This window comes from Sminthopsis crassicaudata, chromosome 3 (assembly GCF_048593235.1).
Source record: "Sminthopsis crassicaudata isolate SCR6 chromosome 3, ASM4859323v1, whole genome shotgun sequence".
NCBI classification, from domain to species: Eukaryota; Metazoa; Chordata; class Mammalia; order Dasyuromorphia; family Dasyuridae; genus Sminthopsis; species Sminthopsis crassicaudata.
This window is the reverse complement of record NC_133619.1, coordinates 621,057,651-621,075,113: the sequence shown is the minus strand read 5'-3', so window position 1 is coordinate 621,075,113 and position 17,463 is coordinate 621,057,651. Positions and strand designations below refer to the sequence as shown.

The following is a 17,463-nucleotide window of genomic DNA, read 5'->3' as shown; positions in this document are numbered from 1 at the left end:
AGCACCAGCCCTGAATTCAGGAGGACCTGAGTTCAAATCTAGTCTCAGACATTTAGTACTTCCTAGCTGTGTGACCCTGGGCAAGTCACTTAACCCTATTGTCTCAGCCAAAAAAAATTTTTTTTTAATTTATTATTAATTTTATAATTATAACATTTTTGACAGTACATATGCATGAGTAATTTTTTACAGCATTATCCCTTGCATTCCCTTCTGTTCTGAATTTTCCTCTCCTTCCTCCACCTCCTCCCCTAGATGGCAAGCAGTCTCATACATTACTTATATTACTTATAACATATACTTAATATGTTATAGTATATCCTATACTATACTTAATATGTTATAGTATATCCTAGATACAATATGTGTGTGCATAACTGAATTTTAAAATAAGTAAATTAAACGGTGCATCGTACACCACTGTACCCTAAGGACCACTGGGAACTTTTCCATCTGACCTGCAGATGAATCCTCCTATGAGAATGTGAAATCCTGGAGAACAGGGATTGTCTTCACTTTTCTATCTGTATCGCTTTGGTAAGGCTTCATTCATTCATTAAATCAGTCATTCATCCATTCATAGATACTTTTATTCAGTTTAAGATCTTTTGGTTGAATTCACAAGATTTTGGACAACTGTGATCTCTTAAAAAATGCATATAATTTCTTCCTTCACTTTCCAGATTTTCATCTACTCCTCAGGGAACTATCCCTGGAATAACATAAAGAAAGGGGAAAAATCAATTTGACAAAATCCATCGTGATAATGATCATCAACAAGAAGTTATTAAGTGCTTGCTGTGGGCCAGACACTGAACTAACGCTGAGAAGTCTCTGACCTCAAGGGCCTCACAGTCCAGTTGGAGAAATGGTGTGTAAACAGCTAAATACCAGTAAGACAGAGACAGGATTGGTTCGAGACAAGCAACAGAAGAAAAGCTCCGGCGTTCAGGGGACTTGGGAAAGGCTTCTTGGTAAGGTGTGAGTTCAGCTTTGCTCTAAGGAAGCCAGGGAGGCAGATGAGGAGGGAGGGATTTCAAGTGTGGAATCAAAAGACAGATGTCTTGTGAGAGGAAAAATGAGACCGAGTAAAAGAGCAGAAAGAAAGGAAGCAGCTTGGGAATGGCCCTTTATAAAGGCCCACAGACAGTTTTACATTTGGTCCTGGAGGGAAGAAGGAGAGAGTGGAGTCCGGAACATTAGTTGGCCTTCCAGCTGAGTGAGGATGAAGTGGAGCAGGGAGAGGGGAGGTACAGGGAGGGCCGTCCACGAGCTGTTTGCAATACTCCAGCTGTGAGGAATGGCAGTCGGTCCCAGGTCATGGCAGTGTCGGAACAGAGAAGGGGGGATGTTTGAGAGACCGCATGGGGGCAGAATAGACAGGACTCGGCAACTCACTGGATATGGGGGGGGTCACCGCGGAGAGTGAAACCTAGGGTGTGAACCAGGAGAATGGGGATGCTTTGGACATCACCGTAATAGGGAGATGGGGAAGAGGTTTTAGGGAGAAAGCTAATGACTCCAAATAGAGTGCTAGGTCTGGAGTCAGGAGGACCTGAGTTCAAACCCAGCTTCAGGCTGTGTGAAACTGGGCGGCCACTGCACCTGTTTGCCTCAGTTTCCTCATCTGTAAAATGAGCTGAAGAAGGAATTACAAACCGCTCCAGTGATTTTTGTCAAGAAAATGCCAAATAGGATCCTGAGGAACTGAACGTGACTGAAACGACTTCATTTTTGGACATTTTGAGTTTAAGCTGATTTGGGGACTCCCGACTCAAGATGTCCAGTGGGCAATAGGTGAGACTGGACATCCGGAGGGCAACCAGGGCCGGATAAGTAGGAGCAAAGGAGACAAAACTGGTGTCTTTAGCACGTTATACAAATGCTTATTTTCTTCCTCTCTCGGACAGTGCAGACAGATAACTGAATCCATGGGCGGAGGGTGAGATCACTAAGTGAAACACAACAGAGTAAAGAAAGGAACCTAGAAAGCCTTGGGGAGCACCGGCGTTTATACTGCATAAGGAAGCAGGAAGGAGCGTGAGCAGGGGCTGTGGCTGGGGGGAGAGTGAGAATCTAGAACCCAGAAAGTACGTGGGGGGGAGCCAGGAGAGAGAAGAACCTAGAACCCAGAGAGTATGTGGGGGGGGAGCCAGGAGAGAAGAACCTAGAACCCAGAGAGTGTGGGGGGGCAGGAGAGAAGAACCTAGAACCCAGAAAGTGCACCACGGGGGGGAGCCAGGAGAGAGAAGAACCTAGAACCCAGAGAGTACGTGGGGGAGCCAGGAGAGAGAAGAACCTAGAACCCAGAGAGTGCGTGGGGGGAGCCAGAAGAGAGAAGAACCTAGAACCCAGAGAGTGCACCACGGGGGGGCCCAGGAGAGAAGAACCTAGAACCCAGAGAGTACGTGGGGGAGCCAGGAGAGAGAAGAACCTAGAACCCAGAGAGTGCGTGGGGGGAGCCAGAAGAGAGAAGAACCTAGAACCCAGAGAGTGCACCACGGGGGGGCCCAGGAGAGAAGAACCTAGAACCCAGAGAGTACGTGGGGGAGCCAGGAGAGAGAAGAACCTAGAACCCAGAGAGTACGTGGGGGGAGCCAGGAGAGAGAAGAACCTAGAACCCAGAGAGTGTGCCACGGTGGGGGGGCCAGGAGAGACGAACCTAGAACCCAGAGAGTGTGCCACGGGGGGGAGCCAGGAGAGAAGAACCTAGAACCCAGAGAGTGCATCACGGGGGGGGGGGGGAGGAGAGAGAAGAACCTAGAACCCAGAGAGTGCACCATGGTGGGGGGAGCCAGGAGAGAGAAGAACCTAGAACCCAGAGAGTGCGCCACGGGGGGGGGGGCAGGAGAGAGAATAATCTAGAACCCAGAGTGCACCATGGGGGGAGCCAGGAGAGAGAAGAACCTAGAACCCAGAGAGTGCGCCACGGGGGGGGGGAGCCAGGAGAGAGAAGAACCTAGAACCCAGAGAGTGCACCACGGTGGGGGAGAGCCAGGTGAGAGAAGAACCTAGAACCCAGAGAGTGCACCACGGGGTGGGGGGGGGGAGGGCTCGATGTGTCCCGTGTTTTTTATTTTATATTATTTTACGTTATTAACAATTAATGCCGTTGAAGCAGAATGTCCAGCCGCTGTCCGTATAAGGTCATCGATACTGATCAATTTATCAGCACACGCTCAGGATTAACTGCAGAGCCTTTTCCTAGAGTTCCCATGTTGAGAGGTTGTCAGTTACTGTTGTTGTGCATTTCCCAGAATCGCCGCTAGGGGGCGCCGTCCAGCAAAGGCAGCGCTTCGCGTTTCGGCCCTTTCTGTCCTTTTCCGCTCCTCGTACCCGCGAGCTGCCAAAGCGGGAAAAGAAAGTTTCTCGAGTCGGGGCGCGCGCAGCCGTGGCGGCCATGGAGCCAGGGCGGCGGGAGGAGGACGACGAGGAGGAGCAACGGCAGTTCACGTTCGTCCAGGTACGGGAGCGCGGGGCTCTGGAGCCCGTCGCGGCCGCGTCTTACGTCCCGTTAGAATCCTGGGACTATGGGACTGACGTCACGCGTGTGACGCCATGGCTGCGGCGTTCAAAGTCCCGCCCGGTCCTGACGTTTTGTGGTCTGCGGCCCCTCCCAACTCGGTTACTAGTTTAAGGCCCTCCCCCTTCCTTACAAAGTATTACGGTCTTTTTTTCCCCTGCTCTCACGTTCCAGACGTTTCTAGAATAATTCCGTCAGTTATGCCCAGATTAGCAAGGGGAAGCACTCGGGCCGCCCCCGAAGTCTCTTCTGTATTGTCTGGGTTAATCGCGCCCACCTGTGCGGAGCCCTGAGCGGGACCCGCACCAGTGACTACTTTAACCAATGAAAGGCCGTGTCCTGAGCCGCGGGAGCGGGGAAAGCCGCGCTGGGTCTGCCGGCGGCTCGGAGTTCCAGTCCCGGCCCTCGTGGGGTTTGGGGCACTTCCCCTCCCCGGGCCTGTTTCCTCATCTGCTATAAAGAGGTTGGACCCGACATCTGTGTCCCAGAATCCCGCTGTGGCGGGAAGCCCAGATTGTGACTCCCCCTCTCCCCCGCAGGGGACGACTCCCCGCGCGTGCAAGCACAGGCTTTCAGCACAAACGGGGCCTCCCACAATCGGAGCCTCGGGAGGGGCCTCACCCTACCATATTATAGCTGATAAGACTGAGGTCCCTTACTTGTCCAAGGTTAGGTAGGCAGAGGGCAGGATTTAAACTCAGATCCTGTGACTGCGGAGAAAAAGAGGGGGAGTGATTGGAGTAGTCCAGAAGGGTGAGGGAGATACAGTGATCAAAGGCACTTTGGAGACATTTGTGCAAAGCTGAAGTGAAGAGAATGCTCTTCTGGGAGGAAATGTCCCCTTGTCCCCTGCCTGGGACAGGAAGTGCCCCTCCTGCTCTGGAGGATTTCCGAGGGACACACCTTCCCCCTTCCCCCCAGGAATTGTGGGAGGCGGGACTCTGCCTGTTCAGAAGCCGTGGAAACTTTAGACAGGGTTGGCTTGAGATTCCCTGGACACCCCCTTCCACTTCCCAGAGAGAGCCCTGGGCGGCTCTCTGAACCTTCACCCACTATTTTTTGTTTTGTACTGGGGAGCTGAGAACAAAGTGTTCCCTGCCTGATGATAGCGCTTCTCCTGATGTCCAGACATGCCCCCATTAGTCTGTTCTCTTGGCCAAATGTTCCTGGCTTTTCACAGGACCAGAACCCCAGAGAGTAAAGAAAAAACTTCCCCCCAAAAAAAATTTTCCCCCCAAAGCAGGACCATAATACCCAGGATGTTGGAGCTGGGAGGGCCCTTAGAACCCGGGACGTCGGAGCTGGGAGGGCCCTTAGAACCCAGGAGGTCAGAGCCGGGAGAGCCCTTAGAACCCGGGAGGTCAGAGCCGGGAGGGCCCTTAGAACCCAGGAGGTCAGAGCCGGGAGAGCCCTTAGAACCCGGGAGGTCAGAGCCGGGAGGGCCCTTAGAACCCAGGAGGTCAGAGCCGGGAGAGCCCTTAGAACCCGGGAGGTCAGAGCCGGGAGGGCCCTTAGAACCCGGGAGGTCAGAGCCGGGAGGGCCCTTAGAACCCGGGAGGTCAGAGCCGGGAGGGCCCTTAGAACCCGGGAGGTCAGAGCCGGGAGGGCCCTTAGAACCCGGGAGGTCGGAGCCGGGAGGGCCCTTAGAACCCGGGAGGTCGGAGCCGGGAGGGCCCTTAGAACCCGGGAGGTCGGAGCCGGGAGGGCCCTTAGAACCCAGGGAGTCAGAGCCGGGAGGGCCCTTAGAACCCGGGAGGTCGGAGCCGGGAGGGCCCTTAGAACCCGGGAGGTCGGAGCCGGGAGGGCCCTTAGAACCCGGGAGGTCGGAGCTGGGAGGGCCCTTAGAACCCAGGAGGTCAGGGCTGGGAGGGCCCTTAGAACACAGGATGTCGGAGCCGGGAGGGCCCTTAGAACCCAGGAGGTCAGAGCCGGGAGAGCCCTTAGAACCCGGGAGGTCAGAGCCGGGAGGGCCCTTAGAACCCGGGAGGTCAGAGCCGGGAGAGCCCTTAGAACCCGGGAGGTCAGAGCCGGGAGGGCCCTTAGAACCCGGGAGGTCAGAGCCGGGAGGGCCCTTAGAACCCGGGAGGTCGGAGCCGGGAGGGCCCTTAGAACCCGGGAGGTCGGCGCCGGGAGGGCCCTTAGAACCCGGGAGGTCGGAGCCGGGAGGGTCTTAGAACCCGGGAGGTCAGAGCCGGGAGGGCCCTTAGAACCCAGGATGTCAGGGCTGGGGGGATCTTAGAAGATCTCGTGTCCAAGCTGAAATTTCCACACTGACTCATTTTTTAAACAGTTGGGTTCCTGATCTTGTGATCTTGAAGCTTAGAACATAGATCATAAGGCTTAGGACATAGGGTTCTCCCTGTTTCTAGTGAAGGCAGAGAAGGTGACCTGTGACCTCCCCTGCGTGTCCTTGGCAATGGGGGTTACATCTTTTGGGGTCTCCATGACTCTCCCACACTATATCACTCCCTCTATAAACCCTGACCTTCCCAGCCACTCCCTCTGGCTGGCTGCCCTCTGTGACCATCACGCTGCATGCGGCCAGTGTCACTGTTGGCTCCAGAGAAGGACAACCAGATCTAGAACAGTCATTGGTCTATGCTCCCGATGAAGATCTGCATTCAAATTTCTCCGTTCTGGACTCTTGTGGATTAACTTGCCAAATTCCCAACCTGGCTTGCTTGGGCCAAGCTGAGCATTTCCTCCTTGTTCCTTGTGCTAGATCCTACTCATTAAGTCCCTCTAGACCACCGGAAAGAAGAGCTCTCCCCTTTCTCAGAGGGCCCGGCCTCTCCTCCAAGGGTTCCCTTCTTTCCTGCCCTTCAATGCACAGAGTTTTCCATCCCTGGCTTCTCCCTCTCTTGAAGGATGACATTGCCATCAAGGCAAGAGACAATTAGCTGTTCTAATTGGCTGTTCTGGGCCAAGAGAGAGCTCCCGAAGATGTTCGGATAACTGAAGCCTCCCTTTCTCTCGCAGGGTTCTGCCAGGCCTGTGATCTGCCTCCTGGACCTAGGTCCAGGTAGTTGTAGTATGTGCAGAGGAGAGCCACAGTTTAAATCACACTTTAAGGTTTACAAACAGCATCTCATTTTATCCTCAGAACAACACTGGAAAATACATTGTCCGTAAGCACCTACTGCGTGCCATCCCCTGTTCTCAGTGCCCTCAGGGAGCTCCCCACCGACCCAGAAGAGACTGGGAAAGGCTTGGTGGGGAGAGGGGGATGAGTAGAGAGGCCGGAACAGGGCAGGTTCAGAGAAACTTTTAAGAACCAAAGCGGATTTTATATCTGTGTCCCACCAGTCTTTCTCTGCTCTATATTTTAATCATTTGAACGTGGAAAGGTCTTTGTGGGACTTCACAGGACAAGGAGCATCAGATTCCCTGCCTTCTCATTGACTGGGGGAGAGGCCTGGGGGATTCTGAGCCCTGTTTTCACCAGCATCAGAGGCACCCAGCTGAGCCCAGGCTTCCCCTCTCCCCAGCAGCATGCCATTGGGTAGTCTCCTGGAGGGACAGCCCATTCCTCCTTAGGAGATGGAGATGGGTCAGCCCTCCTCGGCCTCCCCACCTTTCCCTGTTGCTTCTTGTCTCGTCCTGGATCAGTGACCTTCTTTCTTCAGGGTATATGTCCCTGTACCTGCAGCTGCCCTCTGGGGCACCCTGCAGCCCCCACATTCTGCACATAGTGGAGTGTCTAGGACAGGCCAGGAACTGATTCTGGGGAGGCCTCTCTGTATGCTTCACAGAGGCAGCTGCACCTTTGGTTTCCACAGGTCGGCTGAGATTTTGTGAGTTCTTCTGGCCTCCATATTCCACTGTGGACTAATACCTGAGATCCAGCCTCAATCACTTCCTAATTGTGTGACCCTGGCCCAGCCTCTTGCCCCTTGTGACTAAAAACAACTAAACAGTGACACAGCTCCCTGATCTCTCTCAGAAAAGCTTCTGTCCACATCACCAGGCACTGTGGACAGAGGCTGGACCCAGACTCAAGACCTGAGTTCAAATCTGGTCTCAGACATTTATTAAATTTTTAAAAATTTAAAATTTTTTATTAATAGCCTTTTTATTTTCAAAATACTTGCAAAGATAGTTTTCAACATTCACCCTTGCAAAATCTTTTATTCCAAATTTTTCTCCCTCCCCTAGACTGCAAATCATCCAATATATGTTAAACATGTGCAAGTTTTCTGCACATATTTCCATATTTATTATGCTGCACAAAAAAAATTGGATCAAAAAGGGAAAAAATGAAAAAGAGAAAAACAAGCAAGCAAACAACAAAACAGCAACAACAAAAGGTGAAAATGCTATATTGTGGTCCACATTCAGACCCCATAGGCCTTTTTCTGGGTTCAGATGGCTCTCTCCACAAATCTATGGGAATTGCCCTCAATCACCTCACTGTTGAAAAGGGCCATGTCTGTTAGAATTGATCATCGTATGATCTTATTATTGCCGTGTACACTTAGCATCAGTTCATATAAGTCTCTCTAGACCTCTCTGAAATCATCCTGCTGGTCATTTCTTACAGAATAATAATATTCCCTAACATTCATATGCCACAATTTATTCAGCCATTTTCCAACTGATGGGCATCCACTCAGTTTCCAGTTTCTTGCCACTATGAAAAGAGCTGCCACAAACATTTTTTCACATGTGGGTCCCTTTCTTTCCTTTAGGATCTGTTTGGGATATAGGCCCAATAGAGACACTGCTGGATCAAATGCACAGTTTACTAGCCCTTTAAGCATAGTTCCAAATTGTTCTCCAGGATGGCTGGCTCAGTTTACAACTCCACCATCAATGTATTAGTGTCCCAATTTTCCCACATTCCTTCCAACATTCATCATTATCTTTTCCTGTCATCTTAGCCATTCTGAATAGTGTGTAATGTACTTCAAAGTTGTCTTAATTTGCATTTCTCGAATCACTAGTGATTTGGAGCATTTTTCATGTGACTAAAAACAGCTTTAATTTCATTGTCTGAAAATTGTCTAACAGTGTGATCTTGGGAGACGCTTTTGATTTCTGCCTCAATTTCCTTCTTTATCAATAGGGATAATAATAGCAATCAACCTTCCCCCCACCTTGTTGGGAAGATGAAATGAGATCTTAAAGCTCTGCTGGCTGCTCTCCCTCCCCTTATACTTGTGAAGTTTATTTGTGGGCTCTAAATGTAAGCTTTACATTTCAAAATATCATCTTGGAAGCTAGAGTAGGATCAATCTCAGGTGGGACCCCAGACCTGCCTCTCCATCCAGTGCCCCCTTGTGGTAAGAGCCTGGGCTCTGCTTCTTTTGAGTGCTCCAACCTGGGGCTGCTTCTTCACCTGTGACATGGATTACTTGCCTGGGTACCCAGTGGAGTATAAGATTTCTGAGGGCAGAGATTGTTGTTTTCAGCCCCTCCCAGGCAGACACCAAAATCAACCCTTTGGGTCCACTGAATTGAATCCTTCCGGGAATTCTGTCTTGTGTTTCAGAACCTGAAAGCGGCCGTCCACTACACGGTGGGCTCAATATGTCAGGAAGCTGCTGAAGCCAAAGGAGTCAGGTTCACCAAGCCGACCATAGCGGCCATTTCTGAGGTCACCTTTCGGCAGTGCGGTAGGTGGCCCCAGCCCATTCCCCATGCCTCTTGCTTCTTCATTTCCTTTTGTAAACAAGCTTTGTCTGTTGCCCTTCTGGGTTGTTTTTTTTCATCTTGGCTTTCCCTGAATTCTGGCCAGGAACCTTCCCTTGCTTTGTGTTTCTTTTTTAAAAATAAATTTTGTGGATGCCCTTTGTTTCTAAATCATGGTTGTCCCTTCCACACCCAACACTTTCTTAAAACAAAGAAAGCCAGTTTTGATCACATATGACTGCTTCTCCACTTTCTGCATCCTTGGGCCCCCACCTCTCTGCTAAGGAGGGATTGTTCAGGGAGTCACTTCCCTAGAAATTGTTGTCATTTCCAGAAACTCTGAGGACCTTCCCCTCCTTTTTTATCTATTCATTTATTGGTTTTTTGATTAGGTAAAAAAGCCCATTCTTTGCCTCAATTCTTACCTGGCCTCAATCACTGAATGACCTGAGCTTATAAAGGCCGAGGTCTCCCACTGCATGAAGGGCCATTTCTGGTTGTCCCTGTCATTGAAGAGAGAATTCTGGCTGGATGATTCTGTCTTCCCTTCTAACTCTAACCTTCTGAGTCTTACTGCCTTCCCCACCGCACCCCCAACCCTGAACCTTCCCTTTCATTCCTTCTTGACTGACCCTGTGACTTCCCTGGAGAGGGCAGCTGCCCCAATGAGGAAGCGCCTTCAGCCAGCAGCCACAAAAGAATTAAGTAATTTGCTCAAGAGTCCCTCAGTCAGGACGTGTCTGGGGCAGGATTTGAACCTTTTGAAGCTGCCCCTTTCACTCTTGTTTTTTAATAAAGCTTTGTTTTCAAAACATGTGCAAAAATAGTTTAACATTCACCCTTGTAAAACCTTGCATTCCAAATTTTTTCCTCCTTCCCTTCCCTGCACCCCCTCTCCTAGATGGCAAGTAATCCAATATATATGAAACATGTGCAATTCTTCTAGACATATTTCCCAGATATCGTGCTGCACAAGAAAAAACAGATCAAAAAAGGAAAAAAAAAATTCCTCTTTTAAAAAACTCGTTTTATTGACTAGACTTTTTGCCCAGCCCTGACTGCACCCAGCAGACACAGGGACCTTGCTAATTTCTTGTTTTTCCCAGTTAAGAGAAGGTGGCAGCTGTCCCCTGCCCCTCAACAAATAATGTCCCAAGGGCTGTGACCCCTCAGGAGTCTGGTCTTTGGGCAATTTGTTTTTTTAGTTTACTTGGTGGCTGACTGACTCCACTCTGGTACTTGCTGTGGGTGCTCTGATTTGGGATCAAGCAAAGCTCCGTCTGTGGGGTCAGTTCTGAAGTTAAAGAATGGTTTTGTTTAATTATTTGAAACCAAAGGTAGCGAATTAATGGAGGATTTGCAGGGGCAAAGGGTGCTGGAAGAGAGGGGGCTGCGTTGAGTAAGGGCGGTGAGAGAAGCGATGAACGTGCTGTCTTCACCTTTGAAACGACTGTGGGATTAGTCACTGCTCTTTTCATCTTTCTGACACAAGATTGAGGATAATGGTGGCTAAAGTACCTCTCCTTTCTCCTTCAGAACATTTTGCCAAAGACCTTGAGATGTTCGCCAGGTAGGTGTAAGAGATGGTGTTTTTGGAGTCTTGTCTTTTATGGGATTCATGTGTGCTTTTTGTGATTCTGCAGCTGGTCGGCGCCCACCCGGGTTTTGGGGGGCCTTGTGGGGCTTCCCGTCCATAATCAGCACCTGCTTTCTGAGGGATGGATTCTGCCCCACTCCTAGCGATGTTTTCATGAAGTGTCTGGGGCAGAACAGAAGGAGGCTGATTGCAGATTCAGTGGACGGGCAGCCTCTGTGGAGGGCGTGATGGGCTCCCTGCTAGTTTACTGCGAGCGGGTTTCAAGTACTTGCAAGCTTTGTAGGTGGGGAAAGAGAAAGAAACACACAAAAGAAAATTAGGGGAACATGGAAGAGCTCTCACTTGTACATGTGGGGTGTAATTGCCTGCAGGTGTGGGGAAGAACGCTCACTGCCTGCGCTAGTCAGAGGCTTTCATTTTGCCCCATTTGTTAAGAGTAAAAAACAGCCCTTCCAAAGTAAAGGACCCGCTTTCATCTAGAAGAGCTGGAGCTTTTACAGGTGATTTATACTCATCTCTTCAATTAGTACCTTAGGTAATTGAAAACAATTGCCATGAATTGCTTTTATGAAGCAATTCAGATGACTGAGGCCTGAAAAGGCTAAAGCTTTCTAATTTGCCATCTCTCCTGATTTTGTGCCAGCCTCTCCCTCACCCACTCCCTGCTGTTACTTCTTTGTTTCAGTCGGGAACACTTTGAATGAATTAAAGCTTTGGGTTTCCAGAGGGCAGACTTCAAACATAGTCCCCATTTCTACATCCTTTCTCCATCCAGCAGCTTCAGACTAGGCCGGGAGTTCAGTCAGCAAACTTTTCTGGGTACCTACTGTGTGTGGGAGACAGCCAGGAAAGCAAGGAAAAATGGCAGAGGCCCTGTTCTGAGAGGGAAGGACAGGTAGGAGCACGGAAGAAGAGAGTAAATGCTAAGAAAAGAGACCTTGAAGTATTGTAGATGGAGAACTTGGGAGAAAGAGACAGAGACAGAGACAGAAGGGGGCAGAGCGGGAAGTCCCTTGGAGCTGGGCCAGGGTCAGAAGGAGTTCCTTAGAGTGATCTCAGACTGAGTGAATAAGCCTTGAGTGAGTGAGTGACTGAGCCCTACTAGCATGTCCAAGGCGCAGGTAACCAGAAATCCAAACAGAATGTCCTTCAGGCCCCAGCTGAGATGCTGCAAGAAGCCTTCCCCCAGCCTCCTCCCTAGTTCTAGAGTCTTCCCTCTGTGGGTTATCTCCCTATTATCCTTCCATGGTCAGTTTCCCCAAAGCTGACTGCCTGCCTTGTCTCCCATTGGACTGAGCCCCTCAAGAACAAGGCCTGTCTTTTGCCTTTCTTTGCAATAGCCAATTCTGCACACCGTAGGTATTTAATAAATTCTTATTGTCCAACTGAGAAAGTTAACCAATGCCCCTTGTTCTCAGGAGCTCATAGCCTAATGGGCAAAGACAAAATGTAGGGAGATTTTAGCTGAAAGTCCGGTGGCCGGGCCCCAGGGCTCTTGGGGTACACTGGAAAAGCTGGTAGTATTTCAAAAAGTGGGTGGAGAAAGGGGAGAGGCCATGCCAGACATGAGGGACATGGAGTGAGGATGTGGAGACAGAAAGGACAGCTAGAATGGAAGACAGAAAGATAGGAGAAAACTGGAAGAAGTGGGATGGAGCTGGGCAGAAGGCCTCAAATGCTGAGACAAGTGCTTTCTGTTTAGGAGGCAATACCCACACACTAAAGAGTTTGGAGCCTTTGGTGTCTTGATCAGAGTGGTGAGGTGGGAAGGTGAGAGTGGAAGATGGGCAAAGGAAGGGGCAGGCCAGGGGAAGGAGCCTTTGAGGAGTAGCTACTGTGCTAGGCCCTGTGCCAAGCAATTACCGGCTCATTTCATCTACATGGTAACCCTGGGAGGGAGGTGCTATTATTATTCCCATTTTACAGATTAGGAAACGAAGACAAATGGGGAGTGACTTGCTCAGGGTCAGGCTAAAGGACCTCAAAATGCTGTAAGCAAGCAGAGAGAGGACAGAGATGAGAACTTTGTCCCCTGAGGACTTAGGGAACATAGGGAAGGGCAGGGGTTTGGATGACACATCCCTCAGTGCTGATGTGCACCCATGGCCGACACTCAGAGCTTGGTGCTGTGGGAGGAGGGGCTCTGGCCATGAGCACCCCCTTCTAGTCATGAGCCACAAGGCTTGCTCTGCACCATGAGCTGCCAGAGGGCAGAGGCTGGGTTGATGTCCAGCCTGGACCGTGCATAGTAAATGGCTGCTGGAGGTCGGCTGGGGCAGCTTTTACCTCTCTCCCACTGGGCTTTTTGCCCAGCCCTGGCTGCCTGCTCCACACTGCCAGTGTGGCATTGGACCTCAGAGCGGGGCTCCTCATCCATCTCCCTCTCTCTCCCTTGGATCTGGGCTGAGCGCCTTGGTCAGGGCTTCTCTGGTCCCACTTTGGTTTTTTCCTGAAGGCCCAAGTCTGCAAAGGCTGCTAGCCCGGTCCTTGGCCGGCTGGGAGTCCGTACCTCCTGGCCCATGAACTTGCAACCCTTGAAATGGTGGCAAACATTTGGTGAATTGTTTCTGCCCTCTCCCTAGACATGCCAAAAGAAGCACAATTAACATGGAGGACGTGAAGCTCTTAGCCAGGAGGAGTAGCTCATTGGTGAGAGATGAATTTCCTCCCTTCCTCCCCTTTCCTATCAGAATACATTATTCCCAATTAATCACTTGAAGCAAGGAAGTTATTCCCCAGGGCACCTTGTATTAAACACCAGAGCTAGTGGAGCCTCTCACACTTGCTCTAATATATGGGCTATTTTTCATTTTGATAGATCTGCCCACCCAGCATTTGCCGGTCGTCATCAGCCTTGTCTGGGGTTAGCAATCAGCATACCCCCCTCTATTTTTCCCCTGTCTGCCTCTAAACTTTGGGCCTCTCTAGTCTTGTAGCATTATCCTGTCTCTTGGGGATGAGGTTGGTCTGGGATAGTGTGGTAATGGCGACCAGAAAGTGACAGGTAGGCCGGGTCAAGGATGGATGGGCTCCGTTTGGCTGCTGTCTTTGAGTCGGGGATCCCAGAAGGAAAGAGTGACTGTGTGCTCCCTGCTAGTGGAGAGGGCTCTTCAGGAGTGTCCTGAGGCACAGAGATGCCCACAGATTGACCCTTGTTACTGAGACCCAACTGATCCAGGCCAACCAGTGCTCATTATATCCGTGCTCTGACAGATGGCCCTCCAGAAGCCTTTACAAAGAGAAGCAAACCCAAGGTGACTCAAGGGCGTTCTCCCCAGGGAGTGGTACCTCTGGAAATAGCTTCCCCCCAAGTGGGAGATGGCAAGGAGCAGAGAGGCCCAGGGCTAGAGCCTTGTGTGTCACTGAGTATGATGGCGTGAGTCTGGACAGCCAAGGGCCTTCTTCCTTCCTCCTTCCTCTTCCTCTCCTTTCTCTCTCCTTCCTCCTATAGTTTTCAGCATTCATTCCTGTGAAACCCCATTTTCTAAATTTTTCTCCCTCCCTTCCTCCCACTCCCCTTCCTAGACAGCAAGTAAGCCAATATATATGAAACATGTGCAGTTGTATTACAAGCTTCTTAAACTATGGGTCATGATCCCACATGAAATCATGAAATTATCCAATTATGATTAATAATCAAAGTTTGATTTGTTTTATATACCTGGTTACCTGAGGTTGTATAAAACTTTCTCAGGAGAAAAGGGATTGTGAATGGAAAAAGTTTAAAAAGCCCTGGTGTAGAACACAGACAAGATTCAGGCCCCTCTCTGGTTTAAAACCCTATTGAATCTTGAAGAAAGGGGAACTCGTCTTAGACATCCACATGTCAATACTTTGGGGGCACCAATCTGTCACTTATGGATTTGTTACGCCTTGTACAGAATTCTTGTATTTTGGGTCTGGTGAGAAGTAATCTGAAAATATTATCCCTAAACCTCAATTTTAGCTAAATCATATCACAGAGAAAAGTGAAGAGATTACTCGGGCTAACCAGGAACAAAGGGATAAGAAGAAAAAGAAGGCAGAAGGAGGAAGCAAAAAACCCAGCAAACTGGCAGTAACTGAAATGGACATTGATGATTGAGGAGGCCTCCCACCAACACTGGCTGCTGGGGTGGCATGGGGGACTGAGGACTGATGCCGCCTCTACAGGCTCTAGAAAAGCTGACCTGGAAGGGATAAAGGGAGGGAAAATAGATGCTGGGGGCAGCTGGGCCTCATCTCTTTCCTACTTTAACACATAAGAAAGCTGGAAATGCTTAAGCAAGATATTTGGGTGCCTTTATTGCAACACTGAGAAAGGAGTGGGGGAACAGCATGGATTTAAATTATTATTTTTTTTTATTAATAAAATGTTGTATAGCTAACTGTTTTAGACTTCAAAAACGTTTGTTCTTTTGTTCATTTTTCAAGTTTCCTGGGCTCAATGGCCTGCTCAGAAAATAGTAGTGAGTGGGCTGTGTTTAGGGCCTTTTTGCTCGCTTATGTTGGGAGTCCTGGGTTGTCCTGATTTCACTGGGTGAAGGGAAGAAAGACAGCTTTCTCCCTCTCTTGAAACCGGCTCCCTCTACTTCCCTTTCATTTGGGCTCACAGGTGGCCCCAGTCTGTTCCAGTTGCCTGTTCTTCTGGAAGGAGGTCTTTGATCTTATGAAAAAAATCCCCTTAGAGGGGAAAAGTGGCCCTGGTGAGTGGCTCTCCTCCTAGGAACTGCGAAGATTTGGGCCCAGACACTTGCTTTCTCAGCATATCCCCTATCTCCATCTTCTTTCCTAGATTTGTGGCAGGCTTGGGCCTTTTCGTGACAGGATGATTTGAGGGCACATACCTTCAGACTGAGTCCTTCTCTCCACAATGACAGCACACAGACAAACCCACAAAGCCTGGTTAACTCTTCCTTGGGGCTCAGACAACTAATATCTCCTGGCTATGAAAGAGAAGTCACTCTCTAGGGTCATCCCACAGGTTCTCCTCATTGACAAAGCCAACTTTGAAGGGACAATTGGAGAGAAAACAGACGTGGGGGGTGGTTTTGTGCTGGTCTCTTCCTGGCAGGCAATGATAATACATAAGAAAGCTCTTTGCTATCATAGAATGGAAAGTCTGAGGGGCTTCAGGGATAGTAGCTGAGCCCTTTGATTTTTACAGATGAGGGAACTGAAGCCCAGAAAGCTAGGAGACTGGCTCCAGAGCAGGCACAGGGGAAAGAACAGAACTGGGATTTGAATCCAGAGCTTTGGAATCCAAAGTCAGCGCTCTTTCCACCATACCACACAATGATATTCATAAACTGACCTTATTTTCTCATTAAGTCCTCATCTGCAGAAAGATTTTTCTCCTATCCTTTTAGAGAGCACTGTCAATATGCAATAAATTGCAAAACTAATCATACATACTCTTTGATCTCATAATTCCATTGTTGGAATAAACCCCTAGATTTACCAAACAAGCAAACAAAGGATCTTCTCAAACATTTTTATATCAGCATTATATATAATTTTAAAAACCCAACTAGAAACAATTTACATGTCCCCATTTGGGGATGGTTAAATGCATCTTGGTACATTCATGTGACAGTCAGTCAATATTGTTGAAAGCCCTATTATATGTTGGACTTTGTGTATCCAGGGTTACAAATATAAAGAATGAGATAACATCTGTTGTAAGGAGCTGCTTTACAGCCTTATGGGGGAAAGATAATAAAAACAAATATTTATATGGCTACTTAAGGTTTGCAGAAAAGCAGCTCAGTGGCAGCACAATGGTTAAAGCAATAGGCCTAGAACCCGAGTTCAAATCTAGCCTCGAATATTTCCTAGTTGTATGACCCTGGGCAAGTCACTCAATCTTTGCCTCAGTTCCTGAACTGTAAAATGTGGGTGATAATAGTACATACCTGCCAGGATTGTTGTGAGGATCAAATGAGATGTTTGAAAACACTGAGTACATAATAGATACTTACCTGCTTCTTTACTTTTCTGAAATTCTATTTTCTCCATTAATTCTTATTTTTTTATGGTTAGATTTATATAGTTCTGAAAGGAAAAAGTTGAATTCCCCTACTAGTACTGTCTATTATCTCCTGTAATTTACTTTTCCTTTAAGAATTTGGATGCTGAAGCAGCTGGTGGTGCAGTGGATAGAGTCCTGGCCCTGGCGTCAGGTGTGTCTGAGTTTAAATCCGGCTTCAGACTTTTACTAGCTATGTGACCCTGAGCAAGTCACTTAATCCTAATTGCCTTCTCTCCATCCAAAAAAAATTTGGATGCTATACTAATTGGTATATACATGTTTAGTATTGATATTATTTCATTTTAATGGTTATTTTAAATTTTTCATAGTAAGTTTATTTTTAATACATATTGCTCTATGAATCATGTTGGGAGAGAAAAATCAGAGCAAAAGAGAAAAAGCCATGGAAGAGATTAAAAAAAACAAACAGGAAAAAAAATGAGCATAGCATGTATTGATTTATATTCAGTCTCCTTCGTTCTTTCTCTGGTTGCAGATGGCATTTTCTGTCCAAAGTCTATTGGGATTGTTTTGGATCACTGAACCACTGACAAGAACCAAGTCTTTCATAATTGATTATTGTACATCCTTGCTTTTATTGTGTACAATGTATTCCCAGTTCTGCTTGTTTCATTTAGCATTAGTTCATGTAAATCTTTCCAGGCCTTTAAATAATCTGCTTGCTCATCATTTTTTGTAGAA

The 17,463-nt window shown here is 48.5% G+C and overlaps 1 protein-coding gene across 1 annotated transcript; it reads left to right on the top strand.

The window, feature by feature from the left end:
- Positions 1-3,317: 3,317 nt before the first annotated feature.
- CENPS (centromere protein S) lies at positions 3,318-15,137 on the top strand. Its single transcript, XM_074306318.1, has 5 exons — positions 3,318-3,463; positions 9,015-9,138; positions 10,691-10,724; positions 13,334-13,400; positions 14,698-15,137. Exons 1-5 carry the CDS (start codon positions 3,401-3,403, stop codon positions 14,833-14,835), a joined length of 426 nt encoding a protein of 141 aa, XP_074162419.1. The 5' UTR covers positions 3,318-3,400; the 3' UTR covers positions 14,836-15,137.
- Positions 15,138-17,463: the final 2,326 nt, after the last annotated feature.

What these genes read in the sequence shown, in the direction of transcription:
- CENPS (XM_074306318.1), top strand. Translation starts at nt 3,401, where the DNA reads ATGGAGCCAGGGCGGCGGGAGGAGGACGACGAGGAGGAGCAACGGCAG. An exon ending in GGCAGTTCACGTTCGTCCAG is followed by an intron (nt 3,464 to 9,014) that starts GTACGGGAGCGC and finishes CTTGTGTTTCAG; the next exon opens with AACCTGAAAGCGGCCGTCCA. An exon ending in GGTCACCTTTCGGCAGTGCG is followed by an intron (nt 9,139 to 10,690) that starts GTAGGTGGCCCC and finishes TTTCTCCTTCAG; the next exon opens with AACATTTTGCCAAAGACCTT.